General features: G+C 39.2%; 1 protein-coding gene and 1 long non-coding RNA gene across 5 annotated transcripts in view; one reads left to right on the forward strand and one right to left on the reverse strand.

Annotated features, from left to right (window-relative positions):
- The window catches only part of LOC105195559 (protein outspread), a 210,612-nt gene extending 196,225 nt beyond the window's left edge, over positions 1-14,387 (forward strand). The window contains exons 7-17 of one of the 4 annotated variants that reach the window (XM_011161011.3): positions 2,121-2,293; positions 3,360-3,500; positions 3,606-3,767; positions 4,395-4,567; positions 4,845-5,800; positions 5,884-6,037; positions 6,114-8,957; positions 9,032-9,323; positions 9,749-10,163; positions 11,958-12,122; positions 12,390-14,387. In XM_011161011.3, the coding sequence (XP_011159313.1) occupies positions 2,121-2,293; positions 3,360-3,500; positions 3,606-3,767; positions 4,395-4,567; positions 4,845-5,800; positions 5,884-6,037; positions 6,114-8,957; positions 9,032-9,323; positions 9,749-10,163; positions 11,958-12,122; positions 12,390-12,538 (5,624 nt within the window). In that variant the 3' untranslated portion in view covers positions 12,539-14,387. The remainder of the gene's footprint in view (positions 1-2,120; positions 2,294-3,359; positions 3,501-3,605; positions 3,768-4,394; positions 4,568-4,844; positions 5,801-5,883; positions 6,038-6,113; positions 8,958-9,031; positions 9,324-9,748; positions 10,164-11,957; positions 12,123-12,389) is intronic. The other 3 variants (XM_039448304.1, XM_011161013.3, XM_011161014.3) reach the window with 3 other exon arrangements.
- A 90-nt stretch (positions 14,388-14,477) lies between these two features.
- On the reverse strand, positions 14,478-15,888 carry LOC120357566. The gene is made up of 2 exons (XR_005574566.1): positions 15,445-15,888; positions 14,478-15,362 (listed from the first exon to the last, which is right to left on the reverse strand). It is a non-coding gene; the product is annotated as an uncharacterized LOC120357566 (long non-coding RNA).
- Positions 15,889-16,212: the final 324 nt, after the last annotated feature.

Here is a 16,212-nt window from a genome sequence, read left to right on the forward strand (position 1 = left end):
GTGATTTCATTTTGAAATAGGTGTGAAAGTCACATTAGAAGTCATAACTCTCGGGAGGTTCGTCTCACCTTGTCACGATTTACGTCGAAAGTTTTTCTCGCTCTTAATAGACGGATAAAACTAGTTTATGTACGGATGGAAACTAGGACACTGCCACTTGGCGTTTTACATTCTCAATGACGATGATCCGCAGTCCGCGGAAGAAACGACTGGTGTATTAAGTCGGAGCTGACCTATTTTTATTTGATATAATTGATATCGCAAACGTAGTGGTTAGTGTGAAAACTTGCTAGGCTTGCATAGAAAGCTATATTGAGAAAACTGATTCTTCTTCAAAAGAGAAAAATATCATTATAGTTTTTATATATATTACATGTGTAATTAATATAATAACAAATGCATTCCAAATGTTATTGAGGAATTGTCTCTACTATGCGACACGAGAATCACGAAAATTTTCGCAAAATTATACCGAGAGAAAAATACTTAAACTTTAATGAATATTTATTCGAATAGTACTAATAAAATATTTACTTACGGTGCATAAATACACTGAGAAAAAAAAGTTGTTAACTTGACAAAAATTTTTAACTTGATTAAATTTCTTTATTTCAAGTATTTATGTGTTTAAGCTAAATATATTAATGTTTAAATTAAATATATAAATGCTTAAATTAAAGTTCAAATATTTTATGTATTTAAGTTATATAAATATGTAAATACTTGAATTAGGGAAAATTAATGAAGTTGAAAAATTTAGTCAAGTTAACAACTTTTCTTTTAGTGTATTTATTCTATAAGAAAAAAAATGATATCTATGATACATAAATTAAATTAGTAGTTTTTGCATTAAATAATTATATATTTACATTTAGTAAATATTTCATTATTCGAATTAATATTTATTAAAATTTAGTGAATTTTTCCCTCGGTACCGTTTTCTCCGGTCTTACAGGAGTTTTAATATCGAGTTCCCATCTATACGTTTTTCTTTTAAGAGCCTCCGGAAAAGAGTATCGGGATTCCGATTGTACCCTCCCGTACTCGGCATTACGCGTTGCGTAATTGCGTGCGCGAAATCTTTGGAAGAAATCTCCGGCCACCCGGCCGCGCCGCGCCGCGCTGCGCGATCCGCAGATTTCATTTAGATTGACGCCAAACGAACGACGGGATGCCTTAGAAACTGCTTCGCGAAAAATCGGGACGCAGGCACGCAGAAATCCGTCGAACGATCTCGCTAACGATTTCCAACGAACGCGGATTATTGAAACGCGTCTGTCTTATCCGAGCGTTGAAATCGCTCGCGAGATTTAAGCCGCAGATCGCCGATTAGCCTTGGTCGATTTAATTGCCCTCCCGACAAGGGATTCCAATATGAAATTTATTCACGAGAAATCGGTGATTTATTAGCAAATTAATTGTGGTTGTCTCGCGAAAGCTCGGGGATATTTTCGCATCGTTCATCGCTATAAATTTAGTTTTATATCCCGCTCTCTCAATATACTCGTAATTTAATTTTCACTCGACTTCAGTTACATATTTTATTGTGATCTTGTCAATAATTCAATTTATCCTCCAGATGAAAAGTAATAGGTACTTTTTTTGTGGTGAAAGATAGCCATTAATATAATGATGTGGTTGATCCTGACATATCGCTAAGATAAACGAGAGGTAAAGCGCGGTCAAGACGGTCTTTTCGCTTCTCTCGCTCGCTCGTATTGCGGCATCGTATTGGCTAGAAAGTTATTAATTAGTCGGCAGTCAATTAATGCGGAGTGGTCGTTTACCCGTGCCAACGAGCGCCCATGTCGGGCGAACGGCGCTTAAGCAGAAAAGAAATTAATTAGTTAACTCGCTGACGTAGCGAGACGAATATTTGATAACTACCCAGGAAGCCGACTTAACGGTTTCGCCTTGTGCGATAGTCTTTTGGGTTCTCCTCATTAGCATTCTAAATATCATAATTATAATTACGCTGTCCCGGGGTACGCCGTTATGCTCGCGAGAGCAGATCGAAGTTACAGAGAATGAATAAATTGGACTGACGTACGGATAAATTCGTTGACATTATCGCAACGTGTTGCACGATGCAGAAATGTAGAAAAATATTTATTGTACAGACGACGACGCGTGCCGGAGGATATTTTTGGAGCACGAACGGGAGAGAGAGGGAAAGCTACGAGACATAGCAGCTTCGTTAACGCAGCCACGAGTGAGGAGAATTAAGCCGAGAACCTCGGAGCCAACCAGGGACGTCGTGGATGCAGTCAATGCGGCTCATCAGGATAAACTTGTACGTAATGGAGAGACACGAAAAACTATTGTCAGCTAATTATACCTCGCATCGGCGAGGTATAATAGAATAATAATTGTTCACTATTCTTTAAAGTACATTTATTATACACAGAAATATATTCTCGTGCTAAGAAAAGTGATTACTCAATTTTTAGGATTTTTTTTCTTTAGTTACGGTTGGCTTTACGTAGATTTTCTTGATAATAGTACCAAAATACACTCATCATTTACTTGAAGTAATATTTACTTAAAATAAACTTTTGTGTGTAGGCTGGGAAAAATACATAGAACTGAGTAAATATTACTTACTTAAATATTTCGTGAGTTTATGTATTCGCAAATTTATCATAAATTCATTACAAGCATTAAATTTATTAAAAATATATTCTGAATTCTAGTAATTATATCTGTACCAATCATGAATATTAAATTAAAATAAACATTTAATTTGCTTATTATTCTGATTTTGATTCGATACAATTTTATAATATTCTTCGAAAAAAAAGTTTTTTTTAAATATAAGATAATGAATTTGTATAAAATTTATAAGGAATGTATATTTTAAATAATTATCAAGAAAATATTCTTTACTTACTAGAAGAAAAAAGTAAACTGAGCGATCGTTTTTCTTAGCAATAGAATTAAAGTTTTGTTGTGTAAAGGCATCTTATGACAGTATGTTCTGGTTGTTCTATATTTAAACACGCAATTAAGATTTTATGAGATATAAAAGTACGACATAATCAACATCCTACTACGACCACGAAGTGTAGCAGCACATTTAAATTAAGAAAGTAGTTATGCCGGTGTACATTTACAAATTCTCCCAAACTGCGCGTCGCATGTAATTTGCGGCGCAATTTGAGGAAACTTGTAAATGTACATAAATTTTCTCTCACTCACTTAGGAAATTATTAATTATTAAGTACTAAGATGAGCTTTTGACCGGCATAGCCACTTTCTTAATTTAAAAGTATGATGTTCTTATGAAGAAACTATCAATCATTTTAATCATTAATTTTGCTTAGAAACAAGATATATCATGATACGTATTTCGCGCACAGATCAGAGGCGATCCGGACGGCTGCGGTCTAGATATTTCTGGCATCAGGTATTCGCCTACGTCTGAATTAAGAGTCGATCTGCCAGCGGAGGACTTGCTGAACATCAAGAAGGGCTGGCTGATGAAGCAAGGCTTAAATAAGGTGCGTCTCGCACATTCAGAATATAGCGAATCCCAGAAGTTTTACATGCATTGCTTAGCAAAATCTTTTTACTTGTCATGTTTAATTTCTTTTTTTTTTACTTAGGAATGGAATAAACACTGGTTTGTTCTGAGAGGCTGCGGCTTGATGTACTACAGGGATCCCTGTGCGGAGGACAAGGGCATCATGGACGGCGTTATAGACCTCAATACTGTCACCGCGGTCACGCCACTTCAGGTCGCACGAAATTACGGATTCCAGACTGTCGTGAGTAATCGTAATTATGATATCGCGTTTGCGTGAGCGAGGAGCGTTCGTGTTTCCCGGAAAGTGGCCGCGTTTTCAAAGCAATTTGCTTAATTATAGCTGCTTAATTACGTGATAATATTTTTATTTTAAATTAAAATCTAGCGTGGCCTACTCTTCGCATTAAAAAATGCAACGCAGAGAAAATTTAATGTATAAAGAATTTGAAAGTTTATCTTAAATTAGAATCAGTAGAATTCAATTTTCACGAATATATCGAGCTTCTTTTCGAAAAAAAATTGTAAACAAACATTTTGCTTAAACGAGACACGAGAGTAATGAAAAAATAAAAAAAATATTTCAACGTCTTAAGAATTGTATAAGTAACCTCAACATCAACGGTTGATGAACACATTTGTTTGAATTAGATGATTGAATTAGCTTCCGCATTTAGAATGGGAGTGTCCAGGAGAAAATACTAACTCAATTTCACGGTAGAATAAATCGGGAGCTTCTTGTTCGCGCTATTGATAGTTGGCAGCGGTCGCGTTTCTTGCTCGAGACGAAGCCCAATGACGTCGCATGACACTTCTTTTATGCTTATATCGTTCGTGCGACGCATATTAACTACTTTGGCTTACGACACAGGCTTGGGACGACAGAGGTAGCACGGTGCTGTCCGCAGTGACAGCCGGCATTAGGTCCAGTTGGATGTCGGCCATCAGAAGAGCGGCCAACCTACCTGATCCTGATAGTAATGTTGATTCTCTTGCTGTTTGCCCGGATACTCAGCAAGAGACGAATCCGCAATCTCCTACCACGTGAGTATAATTGCACAATCATTTGATAAACAATTTTTTTACATAGTAGCATCATAGAATAATAGTCTTGTGCGCTAAAGAAATGAATAAATAAATAATAAATTTCGTGTCTGTGTCTATCAGATAATATTAAAACATGTAATAAATAAATAAAAATAAAGTGCAAGTTATATAGTGTAGCATCGTATATTATAAAATATAACTTATTTTTAATCAAATAAAGGAATTTGTTCCAGAAAATAATTATTTATATACAAATTTCTTTTTTATGTTACAGATCCATTACGGATCGTGAAAGAGATTCCGTCGTTCCATCAACATCTATCACACCCAGATCAGTGCTGTTCTCATCTGACGAAGAGTACAGGACTGCTTCTGAGGGTGGACGAAGAGAGTCTGGCGATTGGTCGGAGATGCCGGTGTCACCACCGCTGGTAAGGAATGGCGATTGGCCTATGACGCTGAAGGGTTCTGGCTGGTCAGATTCAGCGAACCACGAGTGGTCGGAACTGCCACCATCGCCACCGTTGACGAGAACTGCTTTATCAAGAGTGAAAGCTCGATCTAGATCGAGTTCCAGATCGAGAGTTTACAAAAGAAGTCGGAGCTCGCCACCGAGTTCGCGTAGGAGCACCCTGGATAGTGTAAGATCAGAGGATCTGATGATGGCTTGCTGCGAACTCGGTGAGGACGAGGAGCAAAGTAATGGTCACCTGCAGAGCAATAGCTGCCTCTCGAGCACCAATGACAGCCCTCTTATCGTCGAGCTTTTGGAAAATCAAGTGTCGCTGCTGCGCGATCAGCTGGATCAAAATCAGTCTCATCCGAGTGCGTTACTAGTCATTGTTGAGCGTCAGGAGAATGAAATCGAGAGCTTGAAGTCACAGCTGAATGCGGCGCGAACTGACATTGCGAGCGCGGAAAAGGAGCTGTCCAGACTCCGACAACAAAAAGCGGAGGCGTCTATCAGGGAGAAACAGGTGGAAGAATTATTGAATACGATTCAGAGGACGGAACAGCAGAGGAACAAGGATTTGGATGATTTGGAGAAGATGAAAAAAGTGTACAACAGGGAGAAGGAGGTCTTGGAATGTAAATTACTTGAAACAGAGGCTATTCTGCGAGAGACGACAGAGAGATGCGAAATACTTACGAAAGAACTGACATCAAATCATCGAACTGTTGAGCATTTACAGACAGAAACAGCAGCTCTCAGCGACAGATTGTCGCAAGGTACGTATATATTTTAATCATTTCCGAAACTTTATATTTTAATAAAGTTTAAAAGGTTTGACTGATAATATATCATTTCTCAGGCATTGAAGAAAATGAACGACTTTATAACAGAGTAAGGGAATTGGAAAAGGGCGGACTCTCTGCTTCGAGGGAACGTGGGAGAAGTTTCGATTCGCTTAGCGATTTAACCAACATCGAATTGGATTTGGATTTGACAACCTTGGACAAGGAAAGGTAAATAAGCTTCGTAATATAAGAAATATGTTGTAAAAAAATAGTAGCTAGATACAATGTGATATTTTTGTTACAGAGTCATGGAGGAATATGACGAGTTACGAAGCCGTTTCGAGAAGGCTATCATGGAAATTCGAGCAATGAGGAAAGAATTACGAGAAGCTCACGCAACACAAGATGTTCTGGAATTAGAAATCTTTGCTCATAAGCAGGATGCAGCTAACGTCAGTGAGACAAATCAAGCACAGATGCAGTTAATGGCGTCGAGAATCCAAGATTTAACTAACAAGTTAGCTGCTAGCGAAAAGCAAATTAGAACGCTAAAGCAAAAGTTGACGAAAGCTGAGAGCAGAGATAAGAGAAGATCACTCTCTTTGAAAGGAAGAGAATCTTTCCAGATCTCTCAGGAAGTGGAGGACAAACTATTGGATCTAGAAAATAAGATCTGCGCTATAGAAAGGGGTAAGAGCATTAGCGCTCCTGTTTCGGCTGGTAGCAGCTCGAAGGAATCAAGTCCTAATCCGAAAAAAGAGAAAAGAAGAGAAAGCAAGAATCTGGATAGAGCTAGACTGCGAAGAAAATCTTTAGACAGCGCAACAAGCTCTGAACCAATGAAAGTGTTGATTAGACTAAGCACTTTGGAAACGAAAGTGGCGAGCGTCGCTGAGACCATGGTCAGTGACGCTGAGAAGGATTCTAGCGAATGTAGCGAAATTAGCGGATCCTCTGAGATATCGTTGGAGGTCCTGGCAAGGTTGAAGAAATTGGAAAGAGTAATATCAAAGTCGAAACGACGATTGGAAAAATGTCTCGGCTCAACGCAAGCGGAGGACAAGGCCGAAAAATGTTTGCGCGAGGTGAATGAAATATTGGACTCGTGCTTAGAATGTAAGAAGAATCAGGCTAGCGCTCAAATCATCGAGTCAGTAGGAGTAGTGGTATCTAGGCTAGAAACTATACTTAAGGACAAACTGAGCGAACTCACGAAGAGACGGCAGTTGCTGGCGCAGGAAGGTCGGTTAGACGAGAGAGAGAAGATGAGACTCGTCGCTGAAAGAATAGCCTTCGAGTCCGTGATCCTGCGGCAGATAAAGTGTGCGCTGAATCGCACGACAGACAGAAGCGCCGTTCTGAGTGAATTGGTCGAAACTAGTCAGCTTGTCTCAAGCTTAAAACGTAAGATTCACGGAACGAAGCCCAAAACATACCAAAAAACAAATTACATTCAGTATCTTACTAAAGTGTTAGCGAATAAGTTAGTACTGATAGGACACGCCTCCGTATCGACGGAAACGCCGAAGGAGATTAGTGCCGCTCGCAGCGAAAGTCTAAACTTTCTGCTGCAGAAGCAGCGGGAGATCAACGAGATTATGCGGAAGTATAAGGATGCGAAGTTGCGACAGCTCGCGGAATCTCTAGCCGCCGAGACGTTGAGTCTGTCCGAGCAAGAAGACTTCGCGGGTAAGCAGATCAGCGGCTCGAACAAGAAGCTACTTGAGGATAGACGTATTCGTGAGGCATGGGCTTTGGCGCAAGAAACCGTGAGCAAGGAACTTGTGCAGGCTGAAGTATCTCACGTTATCATGCGTTATGGACAACTGTACGAGCAAAACGTTACTTCGATCACGGACATTTGCCTGAGTTTTGATAACGCGGAAAATGTTAAGCTAGAATCGTGGGTGGACGCGGCGCAGGCGCGATTGCGCCAAGAGATGGAGGTTTCCATACACGAGCTGTCAGAGGCTTACGAGGATTGTCTACGTACGATGAAGAAAAACAAGTTGACGACGTTTGACTCCAAGCACGAATCTCGTCAACTGCTCACAGACTACGCTGATATAATTGCGCACAAAGCTTTAATAGATTCCAGAATCGCCCTCCTTCAGGAAACCACTCGGCAATCATCTACACCGTTGTCTGGCGAGACTTTCGTATCTAGTCTTATTCGAAACGAAGAGATCCTTTCCTGTCTGGCAAACGACGAGGGATACGACCTTCAAAGCAATCCGATTCTCGACGCGGAGTATAGTTACCTTTATCAGCGATTGACTAAAGAATGCGAAGACAGGATATCCGGAAGGAGAGAGTCGAAAGAGCAGCTCAAGAACGTCAGTCAGTCATTGTTTCACTTGGAAGAGAATCTAGCTGAGCTCAGCAAATGTATAAAAGACAAAACAGGTGTGAAAATTGACAATATGATTTGGTCAAAATCGACGAGCAGCATCACGGATTGGTCTAGCGTGTGTGAGAAATGCTTGCATTTACGAGAACAGATAAGGAAGCTGAGCGATTACATGAACAACATGTCGTGTCAGACATGCAATCAATTGCAAGAAACTATTCAGAAGATAACTAACGAACACAATCAGGAATTGGAGACGCTCAAGCGCAATCAGGAGAGAGATCTAATGGATGTCAAGGGTGAATTGGACAGCCAACGGCAATCTCTGACGACACAATACGAGCATGAGGCGGCCAGCTTACGCGAGAGAGCCAGAAAACTAGAGCACCGTCTCAACGCAATGGATTCTGAGCATTCGGCTCACGTGAACGAGTTGAGAGCCGCTTATCAGAGATCGATAAGCGCCGAATTAGACACCGATGCCGAGACACGAAAGCGGTACAAGGAAGAGATCAAACAGCTACGTGCGTTATGCGAGAAGGGTTTGCTGGCGATGGAGAATTCGCATAGGCGCATCATTGCCGAGATGGAAGAGAAACATCGACAGGAATTAGAGAACCTCAGGGTGGAAAAGGAACAGGCGCTCTCCGAAGAGACGCAGGCGACTCTGGCAGCACTGGACGCCATGAGGAAAGCGCACGAACACGAAGTACAGAAGGAGATCGCTAAATTTAAACAGGAGTTTATCAAGCAGATGCAGGCGCGCGAGGATATCGGTGTGCTGCACAAAGAACACGAGTATGCGATAATTTCAATTCGACGCTAGCCATCAAATTAAATTAACACAGAAATTAATCTTTTTATTTTTATAGGGAGGAAATGGAGGAGATAAAGCAAGAGATTCTTTCTTTGTCCGCGAAATATTCGTCCAAGTGCGTAGAATCTGCCGCGTTAGAGGAGAAAGTGGGTAATCTATCTAAGCAACTCGCTCAAGCGCAACAGCACATCATGCAACTGGACGCGAGAAACAAGCAGCTGCGAGCGCATCTGGTGTTGGAGACGAATGACAGTGGTATCAACGATACTATTCAGATTCTGAGAGGTAGGGATAACGAGCTCGCCGAACCGAGGGAGGAGATGCATCGACTGCAACAACAATTCAAGGTACAGCCTTGTCCATTAACTAGTCTAAACTTTATCGTTTAGGTTTAGAAGAGAAGTAGATGTGGTTAACAACATGTACACTACTAAATTGATTAACTCTGCTGCAATTACGTATTACGATGTTTCACCTAGTGAGCTTGTCGCGCATTAACGAAATTCCAAACGTATTATAGTATTTTAATCGCTCAAATAAAAACCATGCGCTTTTCATTAACGACCGCCTCATCGTTTTCGTTCGTTCTCGAACTTGTATATCGCCCTGTAAATAAGATAATAGTATTGGATAGCTCGACGAGTCGTAAATACTATAACTGATGTAATTGTAACTTAGCGGACAGTTGAAGCGATTTGATTAGCGTTTAACCCACCCCCGCCCGCTCGTCCATTAGCCGCATTGACGCATATTTTCGATATTTCACTAACAGCATGGGGACACCCTTCGTGAATCGTCTGGCGTGCCGTCAAAAGCCGCCCTGTCGCTAGACTACTCGCCCGCCTATTCGCCACAACGCCTCAGAGGTAGTCAGGGCGAGCAGAAATTAACGAGCGAACGGAGTCTGAAAGGAGCGAGCTCCTTATCCAGCGCGTTGCAAAAACAACCTCTGTCGGCGGATCGACCTCAGAGCGCGTTCTCGTACCGACTCGAGCGCGTAAAGTCCGTCTCGTTGCCGTACTCGAGTAGTCTGGCCAGGCCGGCGAGTAGTACCGGCGTTTCCGGCTCGCACGTTGACGGGAAAGAGCCGCCGGCGAGCTTAGGGCAAAAGGAGCGTAACGGCAACCTGGGCTCGTCATTATGGGACAGCTTGAGACCGAGGAGCGGCCTGCCTCATCAGTATCAAGGTACAGAAGAGAGATGAATGTCGAGAGAAAAATCAAGGGAAAAAGGTCCACGGTGATGGAATGTGTTGTCAACATCGGGAGAGTCCACGGTGCTTTTGTAAAATATTACTGCGTAATCGCTGACGTAATTATGATTTTATTGATGATGGTATTTGTTAATTTATGATCGGTATTGGTTCGAAGATTTTTATTTCAAATGATTTTTCGCATGCAACCGAACATGTTGCGTCGTTTTCTAAAATCTAATGCCGGAAAGTCGTGAAAAGTCGCGAGAATCAGGCAGGGAGAGTGACACTAGAGTGAGATTAACACGTGCTTTATGGAAATTAACAGCGCTTTTAAGATATTAACACTATTAAAATATTATTACTGACTGATATGAAGACTGTGAGCATTTTATATATTATTTTAAGCGGGTTCTACACGACCGATGTTATTAATACAATATATTGTGTCAATAACATTAGTGAACAGATATGACATTGATGTAGACATTAAATAATTAACATTGCATAATCTGGGCGTATTGCGTGAATATGTAGAGGCTGCTTAATTATGTGCATATAACTGTGCAATATTTACCAAGCAATGTGACGTTTGTTAATGAAGGGCTTGTCCTTAACGCATGTATGTATATATATATATATATATATATATATATATATATATATATATATATATATATATATACGAATGAGTTCAAGCTTTCTTCTTTATTACGAATATTGTTAATTATTGTATTAATTTTGAGAATAATCGACCAAATTGACGGTCTTCTAATTCTATAATTAAGTTATGTATGAGTTATATTGACAACTAACGTCAAAAGCGTGCTTACTTATCTGAAATCAATTGCATATCGATGCATCATGCAACGCTTGTCTAACGCTGGTTTATTTGCTAACATCAACTATGTACGGGTCCACGATGTGCAATATGCGAAATAACCTTGCCTTACCGTGGGTGTAACACGCTGTGCGCTAAATGTCTAATCTACATGTTAAGGTATTAATTAATGTATCGTACATAATGTGGTAAGGATGTGCAGGTGACGTACAAACTGCACGTTGATGTGACAGTTCTATCACATTTTTCTATCAAATAAAAATATATTTATTTATCAGCATTTTCATAAAGAAATTTATATTGGAATCAATTAGCCCAGTTCCAAGTAAACGTGTATCTTTCGAAGTGTGTATTTTTCATAATCAGTCATACAGGGATCTAGTCACTGGCACATCTCCAACTAAGAATACCGCAATTTATAACTGTAATAATGATGGAATTTGACACATTAGCCTAAATCTAAATTAATTTTATATTAAAATTTTTGAAATATTTTCAAAATTTTCTAAAAATATTCCAAAATAAAATATATAAACGTATATATTTTTTTCAAATAAGATATATCTTTGCATTAATTTTTATAGTTTTTATATAATTATATAATATAGACATATATACATATACCATATGTACGTGTACAATTACACGTACATACATATCCTATGGAAAGCGATACGAAGATTTAAATTAAATAGATCTAGGGAAGTTAATCTGAGAAGCATGTAACAAATTCCTTCTACGAGTCTATGATAATCAAAAGTAATTTAAGCAAAAGCACTACGCAACAGATATCCTTTAGCGACTCATACTTTACAGTTTTGAACGTTTCCCCATTACGTTTTCGTAACTCGACGCAATAGCCGATATTATTTATATAGAAAGACACGGATACTCGTAATGATAATGCACTGAGCGTAACAATATTTCGACAACTGTTTGACATGTAAGGTGGCACAACAGCAGAGATGCGAGTCGGCAGCGGCACTGGCGCCCAGCGGTGGCAGGAGACCAAGCAGAATGAAAAGCACCAGCTCTCGCAGGCATACACCCTCCGTGCCAACGCTCGTCACACATCCCGCCTCACCCCGGAACCCGCAGCTCTCTCCGTTGCAGGTCCGTTTTCATTTTCGTCGCTTTGAATGTTATCCGAGCGTATCGTTCCGCCATCATGCTTTCATTTCTATTGCATCTTATTAGGATTTAGCACTGTATTTGTTTCTTGTATTTGCCTGCTTTAGTTTCCGTGTTACTTGAAGAGTTTTACATATAATTTTTGTTTTTACATGATTTTATCTACTTCACAGATATCTTAAGATGTTTTTATAATTATGCATAATGATGCTTTGGCGAGTTCTGTCATCTCTTTGTCTTCCGTTACAGAGTTGATGAGGTCTCCAGCAGTGAGGTGGTCCAGCAGAAGTTGTCGCAGCCTACCTCCGACACCCACACCAAGTTACCATCATCCACTTCACCCTCCTCTGCCCGCCGTAGGCATGGTCGCCGAGAGGAAGAAACGTTTTGAACTTTGAATTTCTTTTTTTTTTACGTTACTTGATTAACAATTAGATAATGCGTGTGTGTACACAGAAATGGTCGAAATTATTACATTTGATGCATTTAAAATTATTTGGCAGATAACGCAGTCCGGTTAATAAAACATCGGATACTATTTATGATATCGAAATAAAAAAAGAAATGCCGTTCCGGCATATGCTTCTTTCGGAAACTACAAGACTGAAAGTATTTTGATACATAATGGAAATAATTTTAAATTGCTCTACGAGACACACAGACCGTTCGGATAATACCATATCTGTGCAATTCGCACGAGCACGAATTGCAGTTTCATTACTGCATACAAGAATTGCGTGAGGCTTGGATGATCTTTGATGGACCAAAGTCAAAATACCGATCGCGCTCGTCGTGAATATTGAACATGTTTATAATGTAAACATGATTCAATGGCCGAAACGAGTCCCGATTATTAGAAGAATACGGATTTGCGCAATCCTTCTTCTTCCATGATGTGAAAATTCGTAATGTCGAGAATTCACCGCGGCTCTATCGATCGCGATAGGTCGTTTTTTTTTTTGACAGAGATTTTTCCGAGAAATTTTTCTAAGCGTATTTACTCATGTCACGCCACTTTTGCGGACGGATGTTCTTTGGAATAATATGCATTTAGACTTTGATGAGAGATTTTTTACCGCTCAGTGCGGGTAGGTCTTTTGCTACGATTAACTTTTTCGCGAATGTCGCGATTTTGGAATACATATATATTTCGGGGCATTATTTATAACGCAAAACGCTGCGCATGAAATTCTTCACGATGTATCTACTTGGTGCTAAAACAAGCGTGTATTAAGGAAACGCGTATTACGAATCATGTATACCGTCGTGATAGCTTATTATAATGTAGCATAGAACTATATTTCGATGTAAAAATATATAGGACCAAGAATAAATATTTATTAGGTTTCCACAATCTTCTCGAAATTCGCATCGGCTGAGCATACTCGATGAATGTTACGCTTTAATTTTTCATATTGAACGAATCCTACTCTACGGTTATTATGAAAGAAAAAGAAATTCTTTTTTAACATATTAACGTCGAAATACGAACGATCAAGTGTTTAAGATCATTAGATTTTCGTAATTCTGAAGGATTTGTATTTGTTGAGAATATTCGTCAAGTTAAACGAAAGATTCCATTTTATGCTGGTTAAATTTGATTCTTGCATACGTCTATTCTCTCCCGTTAAGTTTGTTATCTTTAAGACACAAATATTTTATGAATTATACACTTCTGGTTATTACAGAGAAAATATTTCTAACATTAGGATGAGTATAAAAGGGAAAAAAAAGAGAGAAATTTTAGTTTGTTAATCGAGAACGAAGAGATCGTTTTACGCTTGTTTCTCGCTCTTGTTATGTATAGATATTGCACGTAATACAGCAACACGGCATTGCACTGTGTATTATCGCATCTTCTCATTATGTAAATGTTTTCAGATTGCAATCATTTGATGTTAATACTGTATAGTTTATGACGTTTTATTAAGAAGTAATAAAATATAGACGATTAATTTCTCTCTTCCCTCTCCCTCCCCTCCCCTATCTTCCATGTACCGTGTGTACGGATTGTTTATATATTACTATTGTATTTTATATTATACATATATTATTACTATTGCGATTCGTTCCAGTGATTCGCTCGATATTAAAACGATAGAGGATATTAAAAACTTTTCGATTGTCCCTTATGTAGAATAATTACTCAGGATTGTTTAACATTTATAATATATTACGATTATGCTATTTGTATTTGTATGATAATTTATATATAACACGTTTGAAATAAAATACAGTAACCATGAACACATCCAACAAAGGCTGCGTCCCGAAATTCACTGCCAGTACTGAAAATCTATAGTATACGTAATGTGAACTATAGATTTTCAGTACTGGCAGTGTATATCGGAAAGTAGCCAGAGTTATTTATCACCTTATATCCTTATACTGGTATCAACCTCTATTAAGCTAGCTCCTCCCCTCTCTATCAGCATAAAATATTTTAAAATTAAATGCTAATTAGGTGCTTGAACTCTTTGGCTTAAGAAAGCCAAAGAAAATTAAAAAAAATTGAATGGGGTTGGCTTAACATTAAGCTAGTTTAAAATTACCTAAGAATAATGAAATTATTAAAAAAAATTTCCATTTATATGTAATAGAAGACCATATCATTTAAAGGATTAAGTATTTACACTGAGAAAAAAAGTTATTAAATTGACTAAATTTTTCAACCTGATTGATTTTCTTCAGTTCAAGTATTTAAGTGAAATATACATGTAGTTAAATTAAATATAAATTAAACTGAAGTTCAAGTATTTAACTCAAATACATATTTAAATGAAATACATAAATACAATAATGGTTCAAGTGAAAAAAATCAAGTTGAAGACTTTAGTCAAGCTAATAATAGTTCTTCTCTTGGTTCTTCTTATGTCCATTTTCATCAATGTAGATTGACTTTGATCTCAGTTCAATTCACTCTTTATTCTTTTCTAGTTCTAAAAATTAGAAATAGATAATGAGTAAGTTAAATTGAGATCAAAGTTGATCTACATTGGTGGAAATGAACATTAATATACGTTATTTTAACCCATTTATCTTGAATCCATAAAATTTTATATTATATTTGTAATGTTTTTAACTTAATACGTATACGCAAAATATACATTTGCATAAATATCTTACATGAATTCACGATTCCAATCTAATTGTAAGCGTTATAATTTCTCACTCACCGACATCACACGATGCGCAGCAGCGGAGTCGTACCGCCACGTTGACCTGCAACACACAAATACGTAATCTAGATTAACGCTCAAACGACACAATTAACATTAAAAAAACTAATATAAATGTTACTTACCACAGGGTTCCGCCGTTGCCCGATGCCTCCCGGGCCTCCGCCTCCTCTCAGATCCTGTCAATCACCTGGATCTTTCACTCTGTCCCGCAAGAACACCAACGCGCGCGTCTCAGAGCGATCTCGCTGTCTCATCCGAACGTTTATCTTACTGCAGATTACTCACAAAAACTCGGACGTACATGCAAAGAAAACTCCGCCGCGACATCGATGACGTCACGCGAAGGGAAACGCGTACAAACGACATGAACGTTGCAGCGGACGAACGAAGCTCCCGAGAGAGACTCGCCGTCGCTAACTTCATGTCATCACACCACTCCACAAGAGAGTGAGAGAAAGATCTAACGCGCGCGTCTCAGAGCGATGGCTATTTCGTACGAATATTCACAGCATACAAAAACGCGAATATACTTCTACGTGCAAGGAGAATCGGGTGCGAAGCGAACACGGCATGCGAAGCGAACACGGCATCCTCGCGATTACCTTTGTTCGTGTCCGTCGTTCGACGCACGGTGAAGAGTCAACGCACATGTCTCAGGACGATCGTCACCCTACACAACACTCATTTCTCTCCATATCACTGTATGTAAACACTTGCGAACTGTAGCTGTGAGATACACGCGGCGAGATCGGAATCAAGAGAAAGCCGTCCGCGTCGTCCGCGCCCGCCAAAACGTATTGCGTAGTCGCTGTGTCGCCGCCGCATCGGCTGCCGAAATACGCATATCGCGGCGATTCCTCGTCACACGACTGTCGCGCGCGTATCGGAAT

The sequence above is a fragment of the Solenopsis invicta genome, chromosome 4 (assembly GCF_016802725.1).
Source record: "Solenopsis invicta isolate M01_SB chromosome 4, UNIL_Sinv_3.0, whole genome shotgun sequence".
In the NCBI taxonomy this organism is placed as follows: Eukaryota; Metazoa; Arthropoda; class Insecta; order Hymenoptera; family Formicidae; genus Solenopsis; species Solenopsis invicta.